The 22,156-nt window shown below is 34.5% G+C and overlaps 3 protein-coding genes and 1 long non-coding RNA gene across 8 annotated transcripts; 2 read left to right on the top strand and 2 right to left on the bottom strand.

Annotated features, from left to right (window-relative positions):
• Window positions 1–571: 571 nt before the first annotated feature.
• Window positions 572–5,395, bottom strand: LOC123006640. Its single transcript, XR_006412823.1, has 3 exons — window positions 5,177–5,395; window positions 920–970; window positions 572–867 (listed from the first exon to the last, which is right to left on the bottom strand). It is a non-coding gene; the product is annotated as an uncharacterized LOC123006640 (long non-coding RNA).
• Window positions 5,396–6,057: 662 nt separating this feature from the next.
• Window positions 6,058–14,222, top strand: LOC123006821 (dual specificity tyrosine-phosphorylation-regulated kinase 2). Its single transcript, XM_044401636.1, has 2 exons — window positions 6,058–7,318; window positions 10,924–14,222. The coding sequence occupies exons 1-2, from the start codon at window positions 6,407–6,409 to the stop codon at window positions 11,605–11,607; spliced, it is 1,596 nt and encodes a 531-aa protein (XP_044257571.1). The 5' UTR covers window positions 6,058–6,406; the 3' UTR covers window positions 11,608–14,222.
• A 106-nt stretch (window positions 14,223–14,328) lies between these two features.
• LOC123006820 (prolyl endopeptidase) lies at window positions 14,329–17,268 on the top strand. 4 transcript variants are annotated; one of them, XM_044401635.1, is made up of 11 exons: window positions 14,329–14,358; window positions 14,448–14,453; window positions 14,512–14,608; window positions 14,665–14,872; window positions 14,921–15,207; window positions 15,251–15,390; window positions 15,436–15,793; window positions 15,840–16,336; window positions 16,386–16,598; window positions 16,650–16,977; window positions 17,031–17,268. In XM_044401635.1, the coding sequence occupies exons 3-11, from the start codon at window positions 14,543–14,545 to the stop codon at window positions 17,094–17,096; spliced, it is 2,163 nt and encodes a 720-aa protein (XP_044257570.1). In that variant the 5' UTR covers window positions 14,329–14,358; window positions 14,448–14,453; window positions 14,512–14,542; the 3' UTR covers window positions 17,097–17,268. The 4 variants fall into 4 exon arrangements, with proteins under 4 accessions (XP_044257570.1, XP_044257567.1, XP_044257568.1 ...); XM_044401633.1 differs by having other exon boundaries at window positions 14,342–14,453; window positions 15,840–16,025; window positions 16,074–16,336; XM_044401634.1 differs by having other exon boundaries at window positions 14,346–14,388.
• LOC123006819 (histone deacetylase 6) lies at window positions 17,263–22,121 on the bottom strand. 2 transcript variants are annotated; one of them, XM_044401629.1, is made up of 12 exons: window positions 21,985–22,121; window positions 21,758–21,941; window positions 21,303–21,355; window positions 21,024–21,253; window positions 20,711–20,897; window positions 20,393–20,664; window positions 20,154–20,346; window positions 20,023–20,082; window positions 19,388–19,820; window positions 18,866–19,340; window positions 18,624–18,819; window positions 17,263–18,570 (listed from the first exon to the last, which is right to left on the bottom strand). In XM_044401629.1, the coding sequence occupies exons 3-12, from the start codon at window positions 21,351–21,353 to the stop codon at window positions 18,025–18,027; spliced, it is 2,643 nt and encodes an 880-aa protein (XP_044257564.1). In that variant the 5' UTR covers window positions 21,354–21,355; window positions 21,758–21,941; window positions 21,985–22,121; the 3' UTR covers window positions 17,263–18,024. The 2 variants fall into 2 exon arrangements, with proteins under 2 accessions (XP_044257564.1, XP_044257565.1); XM_044401630.1 differs by lacking the exon at window positions 20,023–20,082 and adding an exon at window positions 19,934–19,993.
• Window positions 22,122–22,156: the final 35 nt, after the last annotated feature.

Genomic DNA, 22,156 nt, shown 5'->3' with positions numbered 1-22,156 from the left:
CAAAGTCAAATTCCCACTTATACATCTCCTAAAACCACTAACATCCGCAAATGAAAAATTTTTTATGTCATAGGATATTGTATGGAGATATGCCTTGTCATTCTATCAATTAATTAACAGAATTCAACATTCTGCTTTCAAATAGCAGCACACTAAAAATTACTTTCAATAAATTCACATTGAGTTAAAGATGAAGTATTATAATATAGAGCACTAGAGCAGAGCAAACAATATTAATAGAGGAGTAACTTTTAAATTTTGTACGCAAAAAAACAGCAACTTTGTAGGTTGTAGGTATAAGTTTAATTTTTTTAACAAAACTTCCACGGAAAGTACAGAGCGCTCATTTTATGGTTTTTAGATTTATATCAAAACGCTACGGAGGGATGGAATACGTCAAAATAATTTCAAACGCAAGCTTTTATAATGATCTAATAACCAAATTTTATTTGTATTTCTTCATAATTTTCTAATCTATAAGCTATAAACTTATCAAAAATGCTACGCATACCGTGAACCATAATGTTTACGACATTTATGTTTAGATTTTAACTTTTTTTTGTGTTCTAGAAGTATGACTGATAAAAATAAATTCTAAATAATATGTGTAACCAGCTTGTTTTGTCACTCTACAGTATGTTCCCGGATTGAGTTTACAAAAGGAAAAAAAAATATCTTTGATTTTACGTCAAAACTGCAAAGGAAAAACATTTTTTGCTTTATCCGAAACCAGCACATGTGTAATTAAAACTTGATTATAAAACTAAAAGCTATTCATATTACGAGTATTCTATGTTATTTTTTATGTATGCACACCCGGAAACAAAAGTGTTCACCAGTCTTGAAATCGCTACATTGAGACCACGGCTGGAACATAATTAACACTAACTATTGTTTGAATTGGGCAACAAAAATTTACCTGAAGCCTAGAGATTGGTACATTCATTCTTCTCCGCGTGTATCTACATACCTAAGATAGAACACAACAATTGTTTACAAAAGCGTTTCACTTGAGTCACGAGCTAGTGATAAAAAAATATTAATGTGAATTATGACAAAGTGTTTTGGCCTTTTTAATGCTAAATATAAATAAAGAAAATCATGTAAATTAGCAGACGAAAATAATCATCTTGGTATTCGTATTAATTACTAATCTGTTGGAAATATATAACTTTTTTGTAGAAATAAACAATTTTTTAAATATTTATGCTGAAGTTTTAATAGTTTGTCGTAGTGACATTAAAAACAACTTCATCATCACGGATACTGTTTTCAAGTAATGATGTTAGAAAATTGTTTAACTTATGTGTAAAACAATTCCGTGGCCTTCATCAATGGGTGTCATTGCGTTTCTTGAGAAATTTTGTTAAAATAAGGTTGTTATAAAATTTCACTTTGTCGGACATTTTATAGCAAAGCTTCAACTTGAATTCGTTTTACACTTGAAAGATATATATTTTTGACTCCTTTGCTTTCATTTTTGTTTACTTATAATTTTTGATTATTGTAGGTAGAGTAGACTAGGTACGGTTGAAAGAATTTTGCTTATATCGTGCATATAGCATTACTATTAATAAACTGAGGGATGATGTAGATGTGTTAAATACTAGAACGTGTTTTTATCTGATGATGGGCAATACCATTTGAGGAGCCGGTGTTTTATTTTATTTTATAATATCAAATTTAAAAAAGAATCTGATTTAGGGACCCTGATTTGGGGACGGTTAAAACAGTGACTGGGGTCAATTGAAACACATGCAAATAATGCAAAATAATATTATAGCATGCTTTATATTTATTATTTATTTTAATTTTAAGAATAAGTATGCCACCGCTCCACAATATTAAATCAGTCTCAATGTTTGAAGATTCAACTTAACAATATTTCTAATCAGCCATCAGTGTTTTAGGGTGTACAACTTAAAATATATACAGACTACGCCAGAACTCGCGCCCCAGAGAAAATTTTCAAGTAAGGTAAGGTAAAAAATTTTGACATTTTTATTTTTTGAAATTTGACATTTTTTATGCCTATTTAATAATACTGATGATCTTGTATATGTTTTTTTTACAATTATTTAGTAAAAGTACAAAAATTTTGGCAATAAAAACCACAAATAACATTGAACAGAGTTACAATTTAGGATATATCTTCCTTGTGTCCTCTTTTAATAGCCTATAGTAAAAAAACTTGGAAGATAATTTTTCCAACAGAAATAAATAGTCAAAGTGCAAAACTTAAACCCTCATAACTTCGAAATTTTTATAAATAATTTTTTTTAACATTTTTCCATGTTCCTGGTAAATTACCTTATATGGTATTTTTCTCTGGGGCGGGAGCTTTGAGGCACCCTGTATAATTAGTCGCCTTTGACATTATGAATACTTAATAATTATGTAAGCTTTGTTGTTTATTGGAAAATATAATAATATAATGTTTCAACCGTACCCAGAAAAAATGTTTCAATCGTCCCCAACCCCCCCACATTAGGTATAAAACAATTTATAGCAACGGTGACAATAATTCATTAAAATTAATCACGCTGCCATATTCTACAAGCTTCATTTCAAACACAAAAAAATTCAATACTCTCACTTTAATAAAAGTGCAAAAATTTTCGAACAAAAATACTTACTTTTGCTCAACAAAACACAATATGGCCTTTTATAAAAAAAATTGCAGGGCGCTGTGAGCAACGCAACACTCAAGTTTGTGTTCGGACTTGTTCGCTTCGTTCGGCCCTTGCACCCCTTTCTCACCCCAAACGGTACCAGAAATAGCTCTGTTTCAACCGTCCTCTGTTTCAACCGTACCCGGTCTACCCTACTTGTCACATTTTAGAAGTTTGATAGACTCTAACCAACAATAATTTTATCGCGTGGACAAGTAAGTTTGAGACGTGCTATAAGTGGTTATAGATGTAAAATTTCAGAAATGTTGCGGACCTCTGTTTTACAGGTCATTTAGTTACGCCACTGCTTCACTTTAATGTTTTGCGCAATTAGACTCCGTCCAAGTATGTGCTTATAGATTTTATCTAACTTTAAAAATAACTTATGCAAAGTATGTAATTCATAAATTACATTATAGATATATCGATCACACAATGGCAAAATCAAAATTATTTTTAAATGAAATGTCGCTTTTCATTTTTAAATTTCAACGAGAATGGCAACCACTAATACACGATATCACTGGAAGATATTTTTTAATGTATTTATTCATACTACTTTATTTTACACAAAACTCAAATAATTAAATAAAAACTGAAGTATTGTATTTGTTATGGACTTAGTTTGTTAAAGCTATATTTTATTTTTATAATGATTATTAAAATATACAATTTTTTTTCTGCAACTCATATTGACGTTATATCGATGGAATTAGTATACTGTTTTTTTATATCAACGTGTTTTTGATAGTTTCGATGTTTTCCGTTTGATCGTTCATCCCTACTCGTTCTGCATTTTAGGTAGTAAGTAACAGGTAATATAGCGTAATGGATTTGCAGAAAAACTGGTTCTGTGGGCTGATGCATTGCAATCACTGGGGTAACCCACTCATATCTTCCCAAAACTCATCCCTAAAAAGTGGGGAAATTTTAAAGCGTCAAAAAATTAACAATGCAAATATTTAGACCTTTTTACTATTACCACAAATGATTGTGGAATTATAAAATAATCACATATTATTTACTCATTATTCTACTTTTGATACTGTCCAGTTGTTTGTTCAAAATTTAATAAGAACATTATTAATTAGTGTATATGTAATCATGTACTTAATAATTACTCTTATTATTAATGAATGATTTTCTAGTAATGAACTATTTTAATTTAGACTACTCAACATGCAAGTATTTATGGTAAAGTTCATAGAAACCAAGAAGGATATCGATAGACGGAGCCAATGCGTACTCGGTGTAGTGGGGAAACTTGAGCAGTGGCGTAACACAGAACCATTCTGTGATAAAAAGGGAATTGTAGAGTTGCATTTTTTTTTGTATATTCATTGACGGTGATATTAAATATAAAAAATTCATACGATGCTTCACGATATTTCAGATATACGGTGATATTAATTTCTGTATAAATAAAAGACGAACAAAAAGTAACGAATAGATTTGTTTATTAAAAATATAAACATATTAAAAAACAATATTTGTATCATAATTAATTTTAATTAATTTTTCAAAGTTAACATTTATAAGGTGCCCCTGTTAATAAGTAGGTATATTCAACATTTTTTAGTGATGTTTTGTTTTCATATCTAGTCAATAAGATGTAAGAATTTTAATACACTGGCGGACACGGAAACCTCACTTTCGGTTTTTGCAATTTTTATCCTGACTGCTAGAGAAAAATGACAACAAATCAATAATTTATTGAACCTATATTAAAATACATATTGCTGGCATTATTGTTTCGGAAAATCGATGCCAAAATTTAATTTCAATTAAAACTTTCAAATTTTAGTTTCAAATGTCAATCATAATGACAATAAAGCGTGGCTTACATTGACATTTTTTGAGCTGACACAAATTTGATGTCCTAAATTCCGTGTTCGCCAGTGTAATAATTTTAAACCTTGTTGAACAATTTCTAATAACTTTCTCAAATGGTTACTGAATATTGCAATTTATAAAAGAAAAAATGCCTTAAAAATGTTATTTAGTAATAAAGTAATAAAAACAAAATATTTTCATTACAGTATATGGATTATATGTTTTGTTCAAATAAATAAGTGCGAATACACGCCACTGCTCTCAGCTAATTTCAGAACTCCCCTATATTTACGAATGGATTCGTCCGCGACCAGTCAGCATCCGTTCCATCGATATCCTTCTTGGTTTCTATGACCTCTAATCGTATAAAAAACATTTATTGGTTTGAGATTAGACAACCAAATATACACATAACGAAATCTGAAATTTTGAAATTAGGTTCAAAGAGAAAAATGTCTTGTACTAATCAGTAATTATTATATTTGTTTATTAAACAACTATTTATTAGTGCATTTGTTTATGTTTTAATTCTATCTTCGGTTTCTTTTGCGTTAAGTAGCGGTAGACAAAGACATATGCGGTTTAAATATATTATTTTTGATTTAATAAAAGTAATAATTCTAACATATTTAAATGTATTTTAAAGTAATATTTATTTTTAATACACTTACCCTTTGTTCTTAAAGTTTTTGTTTCTTTAATCTTTGTAATTTCATCTGCTTCACAGTTCACAGTTGTTTATAGTTTTATTATTTTTTGTTGTGGAAAAATGAAATCGTTTAATATGGATTTTTTACGTTCCGACGCCTTCCAATACACAATAGAAAATATTTTATTGAAAAGTTGGTTCTTAGTGTATAGATATTAGACATGCAATTAGTCACGTTGTCTCATCAAGTCATCATCACTTCCTGGTAGTGAAAGTTAATAACATAATAACATCTGATAAGAATACAGAGATTATCATTAGCTACCATCAACACGAAATATTGTTGTACTTAGGAACTTATGTAGTTGGGGAATATTGAAAATTAAAATAAAATGTAATTTAAGTAGCATGTCAGTGGTAGAAAAACAAATTATTTACCACCCGTTTACGCGTGAAATTGTCTTTTAATTTATTTTAAATGTATACTAGAAGCTTCGAGATTTGTAAATAAAAATAAACACTGACGTGAATTTTAAACAAAATAGACGTCAGGTTAATTTTTGGTGTGTGGAATTTAATTCCGGGTTTTGAATACTTAATAATCGGATTTAGAATAAATTATGTGAAATTATGATTTTTATGTGAAAGCACTACAAGTGTGGCATTGTGTAGTGATTTCGATTATATTGACGTAATTACGCCGGCTGGCATAACTTTTGAGAAGTCAATGACCCTCAATTGTTGAGTCAAGGACGAACTGGCGTAAATATTTTTTTTCATAAGGTTTTGTTAAGGGTGTAGATGGATGGAGTGAATAAAAATAAAAAAATGTCTGTTTTATGTTTATTGTGTGTAAATGAATTAGTAATAACGAGAGTTAAAAATGCTTGTTTGAAATTTTAAAAATGGGCGGTTCTAACGCGCTGCGATTGACCAATGGTGTGAGGTAAAAGAATGACGAAGAGAGACGAAGATGCCCGAGAAGTTGTCCAGCAGGTAGCGCCACCAGTTGGAGCACTAGATCGGAAATATGGCTGTAAAATAACCAAAATCTCTTTGTTATAGTTAAAATGTTTTTGTATTAAAGTTGGAGCAAAACGTGGAGAGCTGGTGGTTGGTGGTGAAGGATGTGGAAAAGAGTCCAGTGTGAGTAAGTTTGTGTTAGGGTGTGATATTAGTGGTGTGTGAATGTGGTCGGCTCTCGGTCTAATGGTTGGCCATCAACCTCTGGGCTTGGGGAAATGCGCTAGAGATGTCTAGCGCCGCAGTGGCCAACTCCGTGAAGATGCCGATGTCCCGCACCCAGCTGTTCTCCGTGTCGTCGCACTCGTACCTGCCCGAGGGGGGCTCGCTGCCCCCGCTGAAGCCGGCGACGAAGGAGCAGAGTCCGCCCGCTGGTGCCGCCGCCCCCGGGGGGCTGCCCGAGCTGCAGGTGGTGGGCTCGTGTGCGTTGCAGTGCATGCAGCCGCACATGCTGCGCTCGAAGGGCTCCCCCGGGCCGCCCCCCGAGAAGCACAAAACCATGGTGGCCACCCCCGATCAGGTGATGAAGCTCTACATGAACAAGCTGACGCCCTACGAGCACCACGAAATCTTCAACTTCTCCCAAATCTACTTCATCGGGGCCAACGCGAAGAAACGCCCCGGCATCATCGGCAACCCCAACAACTGCGAGTATGACAACGACCAGGGCTCCTACTTGCACATTCCCCACGACCACGTCGCCTACCGGTACGAGGTGCTCAAGGTGATCGGCAAGGGCTCCTTCGGCCAGGTCGTCAAGGCCTACGACCACAAGAACCACATGCACGTCGCCCTTAAAATGGTACGCAACGAGAAGCGCTTCCATAGACAGGCCCAAGAAGAGGTCCGCATTCTGGAGCACCTCAGGAAGCAAGACAAAGACAATACAATGAATATCATACATATGTTGGATTCCTTCACGTTTCGTAATCACATGTGCATCACTTTCGAACTTTTGTCCATCAATCTATATGAACTTATCAAGAAAAACAAGTTTCAGGGCTTTAGTCTACAGTTAGTACGCAAATTTAGTCACTCGCTACTACAATGCCTTGATGCTCTTAATAAAAACAAAATTATACACTGCGATATGAAGCCAGAAAATGTATTGCTAAAACAACAAGGAAGAAGTGGACTCAAGGTTAGTGCAACCCTTCAAAATTCATTTATTCACCCATTGATATAACAATGGCAAAAAACTCACAAATCCAGTCAATCCGATTACAAGCACCGAAAATCAAATCACGTGTGGGTGGAATACATGCATTTTAATTTCCTAATAAGATCTTACATTTAAATAATGACTCTTTGTTACATTTAAAATGGAAAAGCATCAAAACAACGTTGTTTATGGACCTAATCAAACAATGACCCTATACCTACAGAATTCAGGGTGCAGTCAAAAGCAAACGTATTTTATTGAAAAAAAAAAAAAAAACTGTTAGTCGTCACTCTGAGTTTTCGAAATAATTAAGTATATTATTTTTTTTTGTTGTTTACATGTTGTGTGTATGCAACTCTAAGAAAATTGTGTAAAAAGATAATAGTTTAGAACTATCAGTTTTATCAATAATTGGCAAGTTTTGAAACTGTATTGACACTCAAAATAAAATACAAAAACTTTCTTTCAACTGTGAGTGATTGGCGATTGCATAGGAAAAATACCGCATTCAATATTTAAAAAAATTGATTGAATTTCCCGAGTGCAGATACGAAAAACAATTATCAATACATGATGCTTTTTAAAATTCTTAGTATTTTGTTCTATCAATTATTTCTATTTATTAAGTTTCATATTAACGAATAAATCACATGTCTACTTAAAAATAAATTACTCTTGATTTTGTCTGAATCAAATAAAGCGTAACTTAACATTATCCGTAACTTCAATCGAGTGATTGAAAGAGTATAACTAGTTATTAACAATAAGTCTGACTTCCTGTTTGATCTAGAGGTATTTATTATCCTGTATATGCTTCACATAGACTGGTCACGATATTTGACGCATCGTCGCTTTTTCATTATGGTTGTAGAAATGTTAGTTTTTTGTCACTGGATACAATAGTGAAAACAAAGAAAAAACATGTTCTTACTGAGACAAAATTAAAATTAAACGCCAGAGGAACTGTGCTACAATAAATTTAAACTCGGCGACACTAATCTAAACTTAGCTTTCTAAACAAAACAATGATTTCTTGTTTTGGTTAATTGATCAGATTAGAACGTGATGAATATTCCGATTGTTTTGAATTCGAAGCAAACCACAAGTTTAATAGAATTTTATCATTTTTATTTACAACTTCAATATTTCGAATGCAATATTTCGCAAATATCGATCGGTTTTGACAATAGCAACTTCTACGAATTTCGTAATAACTGATTTTATCTCAACTTGATTTTTATTGCATTGAAAAACTCGTGTCAATTTTGACAGCCATAAATTTGGACTTTATTATTTTAGAAACTGCACTTAAGCATGAACAAGGTATCTTAAATTCAACATAACTATAAAGCACTTAAGTGGAAATAAATTTACAACAGAGTCTTGGACAGGTTTTCGGTTTTATATTATATCCTGTTCTAAATCTTCTAAGTGTTTTATTGGACAAAAATCAACTTACAAATGTCGACTTTGTGGGTATTCCGACCCCTCATAACCCACTTCTGAAATTTGTTATAAATCTCTTTAAAATTATGCCAAGGCAAATATGGCAAATATGGATGCAATCTATTGTGAACTTGTGTTTATTGTTTGCTAAATTCAGCAACTGCAGCTACATAAATATTGTTTCGTAATGTAGGTACAAGATTAAATAAATATGCTCCAAATTTGGGTTTTGATATAAGTATATTAGATAAAATCTATTTCTTATCAATCTCATAATCACAATCAATGTGGAAATATTCCACAAAGAATCGCTTTCGAAGCCTCTAGAAGCGCGAAATGTCATTGTTATTATAGCGTGTCTGCTTTTGACACATTTGCATAATATTGCATGCAACGTTCAAATATGCAAACCACAATTATTATTTTGATGTACCAATATACAGATATAGAAGCTTTTAATGGTTAGGGTTGCAAAAAACTATTGATTTAATTTGTTGTTTTTTTTATAGTCAAGTTTGATACTAATTTTAGATGTATGTATGTACATATATATTTTCACCTATCAAGAAAGAACTTTATAATACGATGCAAAAAATTGCAAATATATAAACCAGCCTTAATTTTTGAATGAAACACTGTGTATAGTTATCAGAGATATAAAAATTAATAAAATCTACTTTGTTTTCAAATTCATACAAAGAAAATAATATGTACTTCATTTTTTAAGACTAAAATAATAAAAACTACTTAAAAATGGGGCTGAAAGTGTTCACTACTGATTTCAATGTGAGTTTCCGCTGCGTTCCATTAAAATTGTTATTTAAATTTATTGTTCTGTTGTGAGTTGTGACTGCTATGGTAGAATAGTAAATGTAATCACAATTTCTATGAAGCTCGTCGCAAAGCTAGTAAATATTTTCTTCGGGCTCATTTATTTTATTTAAAATGTTAAAAATCTAAAGAATTTTATTTTTAGAAATGTTGTTTCACTATTCTCCAAAAAATGCCCTGCCTTTTTATGTTTGTTCGATTAATAATATTATATTATATCACAAGGTAGAGAAGATATTTTTTACAGCCTAGCTGTTTATTACCCGAGATGCGTATCGTCGAGGGAAATAGTAAATGCGAGGCTTTAAAAATCTTCTCTATCGTGTTTTATATAATATACTTATTTTCCACTATACTACCTACTAGCATATTATTACCCAGAAATACAACGGGAATGGGCATCTTGCCTCAGACGTAAATGTCACAACTATTATGTTTGTGAATTTATTATTGCTTACAGTAATTAATTACTTACCTGAGTTATTAACTTAAGTTGGAAGTTTCATTTTATTCTTATCGTAAATGGGGTTATGTATTTTTTTTACTTCTACATCTATTAAAGGAATTTTCTAACTTCATAATATGAAATATTTGTTAAAACAACAAAGAAACTGCAAAGAAGAGAGAAAAAGTGTTAAAATTTGTCCTACATTTGTTGTTTTGACAGTTTTGACATAGACAGAACTGAGAGAAGAAGTAGAGGTGGGGTTATTCTGATGTTTTTTAATGAGGAAGTTTAAGTCTTTTTTATTTGATTTTGCGTTATATTTTTATCTTGAAATACTTCCGTTAGTACTTCTGATGATTAGTACTTCTAATCCATTATTGCCCTTGGTCCATAATGATAATGAGTATTGACCACTAGGAAAGAAAAACAACATTTCCTCCAACTACCTTTTAGTTTTTTTTAGTTCTTCCACAACTTGTAGTGAAAAAGGATCTTTTTTGTGTTCAGAAAACTTCGTATACATATTCGAAATTTTTTAAATATTACTTACTGAAGAAGTAAAGGCATGTATTCTTACAACGTCTGGTTTAGAAGAGGGAAAGGCTTAGTCAACTTTTTGAAAAGTATTTGTCTAGGGAAATTTTTTACTAGGTTTATTTTTAATTTTGATGATTTTGAAACTTAAGAAAATTGAAATGGTTCCAAAAGAATTAATTCTGATGTCAATATTTTAGCACGACGAGAGTTTTTTCTTTTGTTTATCACATAACTTATATTTATTTTTTTTCTGCCATACTTAATAATGTAATGGAAACAAAGTTTGTAACTCATTATAACTTTTTTTCTCTTTTTTTTTCAGGTGATAGATTTTGGTTCCTCCTGTTATGAACAAAACCGCGTCTATACATACATCCAGTCCCGTTTTTACCGCGCCCCGGAGGTGATCCTTGGGGCAAAATACGGCATGCCTATCGACATGTGGTCTCTAGGTTGCATCCTCGCCGAACTCCTGACAGGTTTTCCCCTTTTGCCGGGAGAAGACGAGGCTGACCAACTCGCGTGCATAATGGAACTCCTCGGCATGCCTCCTCAGAAACTCCTCGACCAATCGAAACGCGCCAAAAACTTCATTAGTTCGAAGGGGATCCCCCGATACTGCACCTGCACGACAATGCCCGACGGCAAAGTGATACTCAGCGCTGGGATCAGCCGGCGTGGAAAGCCCCGCGGCCCCCCTGGCTCCAAAGACCTGAAACGCGCACTGAAGGGCTGTGACGATCCCTTGTTCCTCGACTTTATCCAGCGGTGTCTGCAGTGGGACCCCGAGGTGCGCATGACGCCCAGCGCTGCACTACGCCATGCGTGGCTTCGCCGTCGGCTGCCCCGTCCGCCCAATGAGAAGTCCGAGCAGCCGTCAGTCGCCACGCCAACTGGGATGCGCACGCCCAAGAGTAACACGCTTACCAGTAATAAAGTGCGGGTGCAGCTCAGCGAGGAACGGTCGGCGACGCTGCATTCAGGCAAGCTGCCGCCCGTCACGTAGCCCCAAGCCTTTTAGATTAGGTAGAATCATATCGCGAGAGCGGTTTTGTCTTTTGTGATTGCATATGTCAGCAACGCTGCCAATTCGGACTGTGGAATGTGTACATTCCGACGTGTCAATTCCTCCATCTCATCGTTACGTTCGTGTCATGTTATTTATTTATCAACATCAGTGCTCATGCTCCAATTAGACTAATATTATACGTGCAATATACCATTGCCACTGAAGTGGGGGGATGAATAGACCGCCTCCCACTTCTATACTACTTAACAAAGTTAATCAGATTTGAACATCACTCATATTTATTTTACTTTTTGTATTTATTTATTTTATCATGTGATTTATCGATTTTATTAGTTTTATGTTTTTATTGACATCTTTTAGGCCTTTCTTTTTACACTGAAGGGATGTGCATAAAAACAATATATCAAAACTTTTCTATGTAAGTCTTGTGAGAGCATGTACCTAACGAGGATCAAATTTTTTCAACGTGTTTGTAAACTCGCGGTAGAAATGATGTAAGTAGATTCACTTATTTCTCATTTCCGTAAATGGAACGTGCATTCATAGAAAATAGAATTATGTGATGAATCTATTAGCTCTATAACCGCTTAATTTTTAATTTTTTCCTCTATACATGAAAATATAGAGTAATACTTTACAGATATAACGGAACACCCTATCATGACCTAATAATTATAAAACTAGAGGAAAACATTGAAAATTAATTAGGTACTGGATTTTAATAATTTACAGCAAGTGAAATATATTCTATTAATTTTTATTGTGTTTCAATTTTGCTCAATATTATTTGCATTTATCTTGTGAGTCTAATTTGGAAATTGTGACCAAGCAAATCGAGATACAACATCATACAATTGTGAGCATGTGAGATTACTATTTCAGGGTATAACTAGATAGTATGTTTTGTTTTGAGCACAACGATGTTAATGATTTGTCGAAATGGCCTTTGTTTCATTTCTTTATTAGTTAAAAACTGAATCAAGACTAAGAGCTTAATTAATTTTGTTCCGAAAATGTTTGTTGTCTGTACAATGTTGGGTACATTTTAAACCGTCAAGTGATACGTAGATTGTATGAATTTAGACATTTTTGTACCAAAATGTTGTAAAACGCTTGCCTGATTGTTAATTGAATCATGTAAAGTCCTTAAATTGTTGTGATTGGATTTAAGGATTTTTAGAATTAATTATATAAGCTCGGTAATTTAGAAGAAAAAATTCGGTATATGATGTGGCAGGTATTTCATTTTTTAGTGTTTTTTCTTGATTTGAAGAACTTGTCTCATTGTTAACTGATTGTGTACAGATAGTGCCTATAGCAATGATGTAGGATGTCTTAAGTTGCACTTGTAAGTAGATTATTGTAAATATTAATTTTTAAGGATTGACTTTTTTATTCTTTTGACTGGCAGTAAACGCTAAAAAGCAAGTAAAATCCTACAATAAGTTACAAAAAAAATTGCAATCGATCATCTATTAGACACTAATCATTTCTTGATAGTTTTATTATGATTTTCAATTTTTAGATTAGATTATCTATTTAACAATTAGTAATGTTTTTCTTAAAGTTAATAAGACTAAAGAAATGGTTCTGGGGTATAATTTTATTCTATTTAATACACCAAAATCATTTCCTTTGTTTTATTTCAGTTAAACATTTTTTTTTTCTTTATTCATTGTGCAAATTTTTTGAGTAATTTATTGCCTAATCATTATCGCACCATACTTGGGGTAATAAATTCATTAGGCAAATTTTTCGTGTTCATCATATTCAGTCTAAGCTTTTTTAAACGACTCAACATCAAAAAAATCTGCGCAAATGTACGATAATTGTATAAAATAAGAAAGTAATTAAGTTCTTGTTGAAAAGAAGCTTGATATTTTTCCATATTTTTATATCTGACGAAAAATTAAAGCGCACATTTGTATTATAACTAAAGATTGTGATTTATTATTAATTAAAATAGTTTATCGTTGTGTGATATAAATTTTAACTATTATGCTTGACTGATACACCCCAGCTAGGTGTTCGTTGTTGCTTTAAGTCTCAATGTACCAAAAAGATGTGATTTCAAAGAATAAGGAGCAATAAGTATCCTGAATATGGTGGGTCTTATTTACCCAGAAGTTTTTGGTGCGGTAATTCACGATTTAATATAGATTTTTTTAACTTACGATTTTAGTTAAAGTAAATTCCTGAATAGGAGTAGTTAGAGTAAGTTGTTGTAGGGGCCCATTGTGCTCACTTGTACATACAGACATGGCCCCTGACTGCTGCAAAGGGCTTGATCTCTTTTAATGTTACTTATTTTATGTAGAAGCTCGGCGTTAGTTCGTGCTCAGGCCTTATTGAACTGCAACTTGTTCCAATGTAATTAATTGTTCATACTTTGGTGCAAATACGAGCACCCTATTGTGTTCTTTTATTTTAACTACACAAGTCTTGCATTTTAATTTTACTCCTCGAATACACATAACTTATAACTTGCTGACTAACCATTCAATTTAGCAAAGATGTGATTGTATGTAATTTAAGTCATGTTTATATATCATTAACTAATAGGATTTAAATAAATCTTTCTTTATTACAAGCATTTTCCTTATCTCTCCCGTATCATATTTAAAATAAAAAGCCACTCGTTTAATTTCCTCAAACGACACGTTCGCAACTTAGCATCCTTTTGAAGGTTTCTATAATCGCATCAAAAATTGATTTTACAAAGTGAAGGTAATCACAACATAACCTTACATTTTACTTGTATGCTACATGTACAATTTTTCTATTCTGTTAATGTATATTCTGTTAAATATTTTCAGGACTAGGTAAAAACCAAAACTGTTTTGTTGCAACACATTTGTGGGGCTTTTATTTTTTTAATAGGTGCATTTCCGCTTCCTGTACCAAAAAAAATATGTCTTTCAAATATCCAGAAGCACGTAGAGATGAAACCGTTAAAGATAATTATTTTGGAACTGAAGTAATTCCTGAAAAAAATTAAATTTGCTTATTTCCTCCCTAAAATTTATTTCGTAGATTGCTGACCCATATAGGTGGTTAGAAGATCCAGATTCTGAAGAAACCAAAAAATACGTAGATGCCCAAAACGCCATCACTAGACCCTATTTAGATGGTTGTGGTTTCAAAGAAAGCATCAAAAAGAAAATAACCCAACTTTGGAACTACCCGAAATTTTCGACCCCATATCGCCATGGGACTAGATATTATCAATACAGGAACACCGGTATTTTTTCTATTAACTCGCATTAACCTCTCACTAATATATCACCAGGTCTGCAAAACCAAAGCGTCATCTACGTCCAAAAAGACTTGGTCAGCAAAGCTGAAGTTTTCCTGGATCCCAACACCCTGTCCGAAGATGGAACTGTAGCTCTCTCAGGGACTGCTTTTTCCGAAGATGGCAAAACTTTTGCCTATGGCTTGAGCAGTAGCGGTTCTGATTGGTTAGAAATCAAGTTTAAAGACGTGGAAACTGGCAAAGACTACAAAGAGATTTTGAAAAAAGTTAAATTCTCGCCGATGACTTGGATGCACGACAACAAAGGCTTCTTCTATGGGGTTAGTTGCACTTTTTCCTTTCTTTCTCTAAGTTTTCAAACAGGCATATTTGGATCAAATGGGGAAGGCTGACGGTTCAGAAACTAAAACCAACGAAAACCAAAAATTGTACTACCACGAATTGGGCACCGACCAGTCGCAAGACATCGTCGTCGTGGAATTCGATGACCCCCATCTGAGAATGTACGCGTAAACTAGTGGTTTTTAGTCATTGTCTTGATTTTTCAGTGGGGCACATGTGAGCCATTGTGGCAAATATCTTGTAATAACGGGAACCAAGGGGTGCAAAAATAATTTGCTTTATTTTGCTCAATTAGATTCGGGGAAAATTACAGGGAAATTAAAATTGACTGAAGTCGTGGCTGAGTTTGTGGCCGATTTTGAGTACATTACAAATGATAAAAACTTGTTTTATTTTCATACAAATAAAAACGCATCGAATTATCGTATCGTCATTATTGACTTCGATAATCCAAAAGAATCCGAATGGAAAGACTTGATTTCGGAACATCCGAAAGATGTTCTAGACTGGGCTCATGCCATTAATGAAAACATGTTAGTCGTTTGCTACCTCCAGGATGTCAAAGTAGGTGTAAAATTGTGTAAGAAATTCAAATACTATTTTTTTTTAGAACATTATGCAACTATATGACATTAAGAGTAGCAATAAGTTACACGATTTCAAATTAGATGTTGGAACAATTTCGGCTATTTCTGGGAAAAAGTACCACAAAGAAATGTTTTTCAGTTTTTGTTCATTCCTTACCCCCAATATAATCTTTAAAGTTGATTTTGATCAAGATTCAATTAAGGAAACGGTAAGTCATTTCGTTGTTTTCAAAAACGAGTTAATAGATTCTTTAAAGCTTTTCCACGAGACTAAAGTCGGCGATTTTGAATCGTCAAAATACGAAACCAGGCAAGTCTTCTACAAGAGTAAAGACGGGACTGAAATTCCTATGTTTATCATTAACAAAAAGGGACTTGTAAATGATGGTACAAAACCTTGTCTACTTTACGGCTACGGAGGTTTTAACGTCAACCTCACTCCATCGTTCGGAGTTTCTCGTTTGGTTTTTATTGAGAATTTTGATGGAGTTTATGCTTTGGCCAACATTCGAGGAGGGGGGTAATTATGTCAAGTAGAGTAATTATTCTTTATTTAATGTGTTGCCCAGGGAGTATGGCGATAATTGGCATAATGGGGGCCGTTTTGGCAAAAAACAAAACTGCTTCGATGACTTCCAATACGCTGCGAAATATCTCGTTGAAAACAAATATACGAAAGTTGACAAGCTCGTAATTCAAGGAGGCTCAAATGGTGGCTTGTTGGTGGCCGCTTGTATCAACCAAGCACCCGAGTTGTTTGGCGCTGCCATTTGCCAAGTCGGGTAATTAAGTCAGTTTGTGGGGAAAATTTTTCTTAATTCTGGAGTTTGTAGAGTATTGGATATGCTTCGTTTCCATAAATTCACCATTGGTTATGCTTGGAAGTCTGATTATGGTTGTTCCGAAGAGCAGGAACAATTCGAGTATTTGTACAAATACTCGCCATTGCATAATATTAGAGTTCCGCAAAATAGCGGGCAATATCCCGCCACCCTTCTTTTGACTGCTGATCATGATGACCGCGTTGTTCCTCTACATTCTTTGAAATTCATTGCAGAGTTGCAAAACAAAATTGGACGGTTGCCAACTCAGAAAAATCCTTTGATGATCAGGATAGAAACACGTGCCGGGCATGGAGCAGGCAAGCCTACCTCAAAAATTGTAAATTTTCTATTAAAAAATTCTCAATGTTACTATATTTTCCTTGATTTTAGATTGAAGAAGTCACTGATACGTTTTGCTTCATCTCGCGAGCCCTGAATCTTACCTTTTCATCTTAAGTAATGTACCATTATTTTACTTTCTATCCGACTTAAGTTTTTTGCCATGTTATTAACGTGTTGCTTTTTGTACGTAAGTGAAAAGCTTTGTTACCATTATTTTAATTAATGTATTGTTGTTAAAGTGACGTGTCTTCAGCTTTTTGATATCAATAAAACTTCAAAATGTAAATTGAGCTTTTATTAAAAAAATTAGAAAACTTACAATTAACGACAAACGCAAATACAAACACCAAATATATACTCTGACAATTGTTAATATTATTAGGCTAACTATGAGTGAGACTAGATTTTTTGAATGGATTTAAGTAAATCTTTTCAAATCTGCCTCAACCTACTTGATTCAGGACTCTTTGCACAATTGGTTACCAATAAAATTGATAACAAGTACTTAAAACTACATAAATTTAGCAACGAACAAACACTATATCTATAATATACTACACTACAATAATATCAATGAGTTGCAATGAGTAAAGAGACTAGATTTATTGAAAGGATTCTAAATCCTTCAACTCTGCCTCAAACTACTCAGATCAGCGTCGGTTGCCCGATCAGTTATCGATTAAAAATAAAATCGATAGAAACAATTAACAACTAAACACTAAAATTAAAATAAAACTTTTTACAAACAATATGAAAAAACGAAACAAAAGTAATTATCTAGTCGCTTTAGTAAATCAAGACTTAAGTATATGAAACAAGTACAAAACAGGCTTAACCTACTACAGGATGTCAATATAAAACTGGAATGTTAAAATTAAAATATTAGTCGTTATTGCGACTAGTTATCAGGTAAAATCAATAAGACTAGAATTATTGACCGGGTTCATTCACCCCATTTAGACACACATACACAAACTTAAAAGTAAAACAATTGACGTAAAAACTAAAATATTGAGCTGTTAGTACGAGCAAACAGACTAGATTAAGAGTCGTTTAAAGCTTTCATTTCCCCCTCAACATACGCGTTATCATGCACGCGATTTGGATCAATGGCCCTTACCAATTCTTGTCCGTAATTCTTTTCCTTGAAGTCTTTTAATTTCTTCAAAATATAAGGAGTTTCTCCGAGTTTGCGATTTACCTCGAAGATTGGCCAATACTGTTTGAAATTATTTGTCACGTTACGAATTGTTTTGATTGCTTCCGATGAAAAGTTTTTATAAATGTTATTTGGCATAATGATTGGATCTCCTAAGAGAGCCTTGGAGCAAATGGCAAAAGCATAGCTTGTTGTTGTCAAGTTGTATCCTCCTTCCAACGCGAGGATCAATCTTCCTTTAGCCAGACCTTTCAGCATGTGGATGAAGTGACCGAAAGTCTCAGGATTGACCACGTAACCACCCAAAGGATCGTGGATGCCTGCATCAAAACCGGCAGACACAAGAACGACTTGTGGGGCAAAAGAATAAGCTGCCGGCAAAATGATATTGTGGAAAACTGCCAAGTATTCGGTGTCCCCCATCTTGTCCTAAATGGACCAAAAAATTAGCAAACTGTAAATACAAAACAATAATTATTTACATTACTGAAAGGAATATTGATATTAAATCCGCGTCCGCGTCCGTATCCGTCGAATGTGTAGTTCCTGGGAGAATTCGCAGGGAAGAATTTCCCGTTTTCGTCCTTGTGGATGCTGATATACATGACACTGTCGTTTTCGTAAAACATGTTTTGGGTGCCATTCCCATGATGAATATCAAAATCAATAATCAATACTCTAAAATAAAAAGGCCACTTGTAAATTTCTAAAGAAAGTAACGCACCTATCCCCTTCGTATTTTTTAAGAAGGTAGTTTGCTGCCACAGCAATATTGTTGATAAAACAGTAACCCATCGCTTTATTTTGCTCCGCATGGTGTCCCGGAGGGCGTATTATAGCAACTCCAGCTTGTGATGTTCCCTTCATTATCCCGTCTATTAAATTTAGTAATCCAGATACAGCCAACAGAATTGAATCATGAGTGTGTTCATTCACGTAAACGTCTTTAGACTGTTGCATTGTATTGTTGACAGTGCTGAAGTAGTATCGACAATGTGGAGAATATTCGCTGAAGTCACGGCGCACTATAGGAGTTCGACTCATCCTTTCGAGAACTCCGAATTCTTTTAAGACTTCCATGATGGAACTTAACCGTTGTGGACGCTCCGGCCGTTCCACATCGCCTGGTTGTGGGGCGTGTTGAAGCATTTGGTCGTCGTAAACGTAATTTATAGGGAGGCCCAAGACATAACCATAGCCTAGAAAGACAATATAGATATGTCCTATAAAGAAATCAAGAACTTACGTTCACGTAAAGCATCGTTTAGTTTTGTGTAGTATCTGAAGTTTTCTTCGGTGTTCCCCGGGTAGCTCCCTGGCCCGTTGTCAAATGGTGGCTTTCTCTTGTCGCCAAAGTAGCATATTTCAAATCTGTGTTGACTGTATGTTGTGACAGTTTCCGGTGTTTGGAGTTCAACAACATCGAAACATTTCCACCTTTTGTGCAACATACGTCTGACGTTGCAAATGGTATTGATGACAGTTGGATGAACACATTTGATTGGGTCTAACATCGGGCAAGGGCTTCCCAGAAGAGAGTTCAATGTCATACATGCACCTTCCGACAATGTCGGTAAAAAGTATCCTCCCTCGAGTACAACAGCAATTTGGCCTCGTGCTAGTGTTGAGAGAAGACTTATTAAATGGGAGTAAAACCCAGGCGTGACATTCATCTTCCCCTAAAAGAATCCCGATACATACAAAAGATCACACGTGATTGAAACTAAAGTGGGCCAAGCTTTGGTCCATTTCATTTTCAATCTTTGCGATGATAAAAATAAAAGATAGTAACCTTCTCATCTCCCATACATGCATCGTACCCGGCCGATACAATGACAAGATCAGGATTAAACTAGAAAAAGAAATAAAAAGATTATTTACCTCTGGACAGCCAATTGCGGCGTCATATCCAGCAGATATTATAATCAGATCAGGGTTGAACTAATAAAAAAATAAATGAAGTTAGTATCATGCAGTGCAAGTTACAACAAAAATGTTCATGCTGAAATTACCTCATATCCAAGAGGTAATAACAAATTGAAGACGATGGCTAGATAGTCATCGTCACCAAGCAATGTCTCATTTAAAGGCACATTAACGTTAAAGCCCAAACCGTCACCTTTGCCAATATAATTAAAATTACTTTCAAGCAAATTTGGCCAAAAGGTGCCATGCTCGTACCGGTGAATTGAGAAATAAAGAACACTGAAAATCACAATCAACCACATAGCCCAACAATATACAAACTTACTCATCGCGTTCGTAAAACATACGTTGACTCCCTTGGCCGTGGTGGACGTCGACGTCTACAATCATTACTCTTTTTGAGTGACCTTCTCGAATGACGGATTCTGCTGCTATTGCAACATTATTAAAATAACAATAACCGTTGTACTCATTTTCCATGGCGTGGTGACCCGGAGGGCGCACCAAAGCCATACCATTTTGCACGTCGCGTTTTGCAACAGCTGTCACAAGATTTAAAACAGAAGATAAAGAACGACAAGCAGCATCAAAAGTAAACTAAAACCGAAATTTGTTTTTGTGCACCAATCAAATCAATTTCTACCTGATTGAAATAAATTGCGTCATAATCAGAAGCCGCGTCTTCCCTAGCCTTTAAACTCATATTCGAAACCCTTTCCAATTTCTCGTAAAGCTCAGGAGTATGTTTGGAAATGACTTTTTCATACAAATCCGGTCGCATAATGTTTGGGATATTGATGCAGCGCTCAAAAAGGCCCTGACCGGAACATCTTAAACAAAGTGCAAGACATTTGATTTTGATATTTTCGTATCATCAACAAGGTAATTATGACTGTCGACACAAAAATATGTCGTAAAGATTAAAAAAAAAACATTTGTGACAACGCAAGACTCACTTTTCCAAGATAGCCGACAGTCGTTGCGGATTTTCGGGATAATTGTCATCCCAATCACATTTATGCTTTAAAACTTCAGTGTCACAAACGACGCCAGTTTTTCCTCTTGTTATGTAGTTTGAAGCCGTGGAATTTGCGTATGGATCGATCAGAGCATCTGCAGAATCCGGATTATCTGGCATATTCTGCAACATTTCCTTCTTCTTCTGCGCCATAATGGCCTTCAAAGACTAAACATTGTGTTATTTACATCAAAAATTTGCTTTAAAGAGTGCTCACCTCGCGACCTTTCTCCTTCCCCTGTTCGGGGGAGCCTGATGAGGTACTCATACCTTAAACAAAAACAATTTTGTACTAAATTGCAAGCAAGATAACGCTTTTCAAGGCCCCAGATGACTTTGAGAAGAAACTGAGACACCGGCAAAACAATAGACCGATTGTGATAAGCGTACTCGTGTTACCAAACTATTTCAAAACAAAGAGGGATTAGTTAGATGGAAAATTCCACACACCATGGTCATGCCGTTTCTGTTCAGTGCCCGAACCCTTGCCTGGGCCCTGAGCCTTTTTTCAGTGAAAACCGTTAATACATTAGTAATAAGCAGTTAGAATGGGGTTAAAAATTAGCGCCCGGCTAAAAATTTGGCTTTAAAAAGGCGAATTCCAAACATTTACATTAAACAATAAGTGCTATTGCTACTTATTTGTGTAAATAGTAACATGTGCACACATACCTTTTATCAACAGGTGTACTTAGCTCAGCTACTCAGCCGCACGCACTCGCACACCATGTGAACTTCTGCACGGATGCGCAATTGCGCAAAATAAAATGGCCTCTTCTTTGGTTGGTCGCTATTGGCTGACGCAACACCGTAGGGGTTTGAATTTCGCGCCGGTTGTTGAACCACCCCCAGTTGCCTGAAATATTAATCATGATTTAGTTTTTATTAATTGTGCTTACATTTCTGGGCGTCGTTTTAAGAGAATGTGCATAGTCATCTAGAAGAGGTAAACATCTCAGTTATCGAGCTTGATTAAATCGACAAAAACATGGAGTTGGAATAATCCATCATCGGCAACATAATTGATGAAACTGTGAAAGACGTGAAGGCATTCTGAACATGAACGGCGTC

This window comes from Tribolium madens, unplaced genomic scaffold (assembly GCF_015345945.1).
Source record: "Tribolium madens isolate multiple individuals breed KSU strain unplaced genomic scaffold, Tmad_KSU_1.1 Scaffold_2;HRSCAF=44;Tcas5.2_LGX, whole genome shotgun sequence".
Classification (NCBI taxonomy): Eukaryota; Metazoa; Arthropoda; class Insecta; order Coleoptera; family Tenebrionidae; genus Tribolium; species Tribolium madens.
This window is presented reverse-complemented; position numbering and strand designations above follow the sequence as displayed.

Bases quoted from the DNA above. Each gene is read 5' to 3' on its own strand.
- LOC123006820 (XM_044401632.1), top strand. From the start codon at position 14,398: ATGTACAATTTTTCTATTCTGTTAATGTATATTCTGTTAAATATTTTC. The intron at 16,599-16,649 runs GTAATTAAGTCA...TGGAGTTTGTAG, and splicing joins GCTGCCATTTGCCAAGTCGG to AGTATTGGATATGCTTCGTT. The intron at 16,978-17,030 runs GTAAATTTTCTA...CCTTGATTTTAG, and splicing joins GCAAGCCTACCTCAAAAATT to ATTGAAGAAGTCACTGATAC.
- LOC123006821 (XM_044401636.1), top strand. From the start codon at position 6,407: ATGTCTAGCGCCGCAGTGGCCAACTCCGTGAAGATGCCGATGTCCCGC. The intron at 7,319-10,923 runs GTTAGTGCAACC...TTTTTTTTTCAG, and splicing joins AAGGAAGAAGTGGACTCAAG to GTGATAGATTTTGGTTCCTC.
- LOC123006819 (XM_044401629.1), bottom strand. From the start codon at position 21,353: ATGAGTACCTCATCAGGCTCCCCCGAACAGGGGAAGGAGAAAGGTCGC. The intron at 20,898-21,023 runs GTGAGTCTTGCG...ACTTTGTTTAAG, and splicing joins CTGTCGGCTATCTTGGAAAA to ATGTTCCGGTCAGGGCCTTT. The intron at 20,665-20,710 runs GTAGAAATTGAT...TTTCGGTTTTAG, and splicing joins ACGCAATTTATTTCAATCAG to TTTACTTTTGATGCTGCTTG.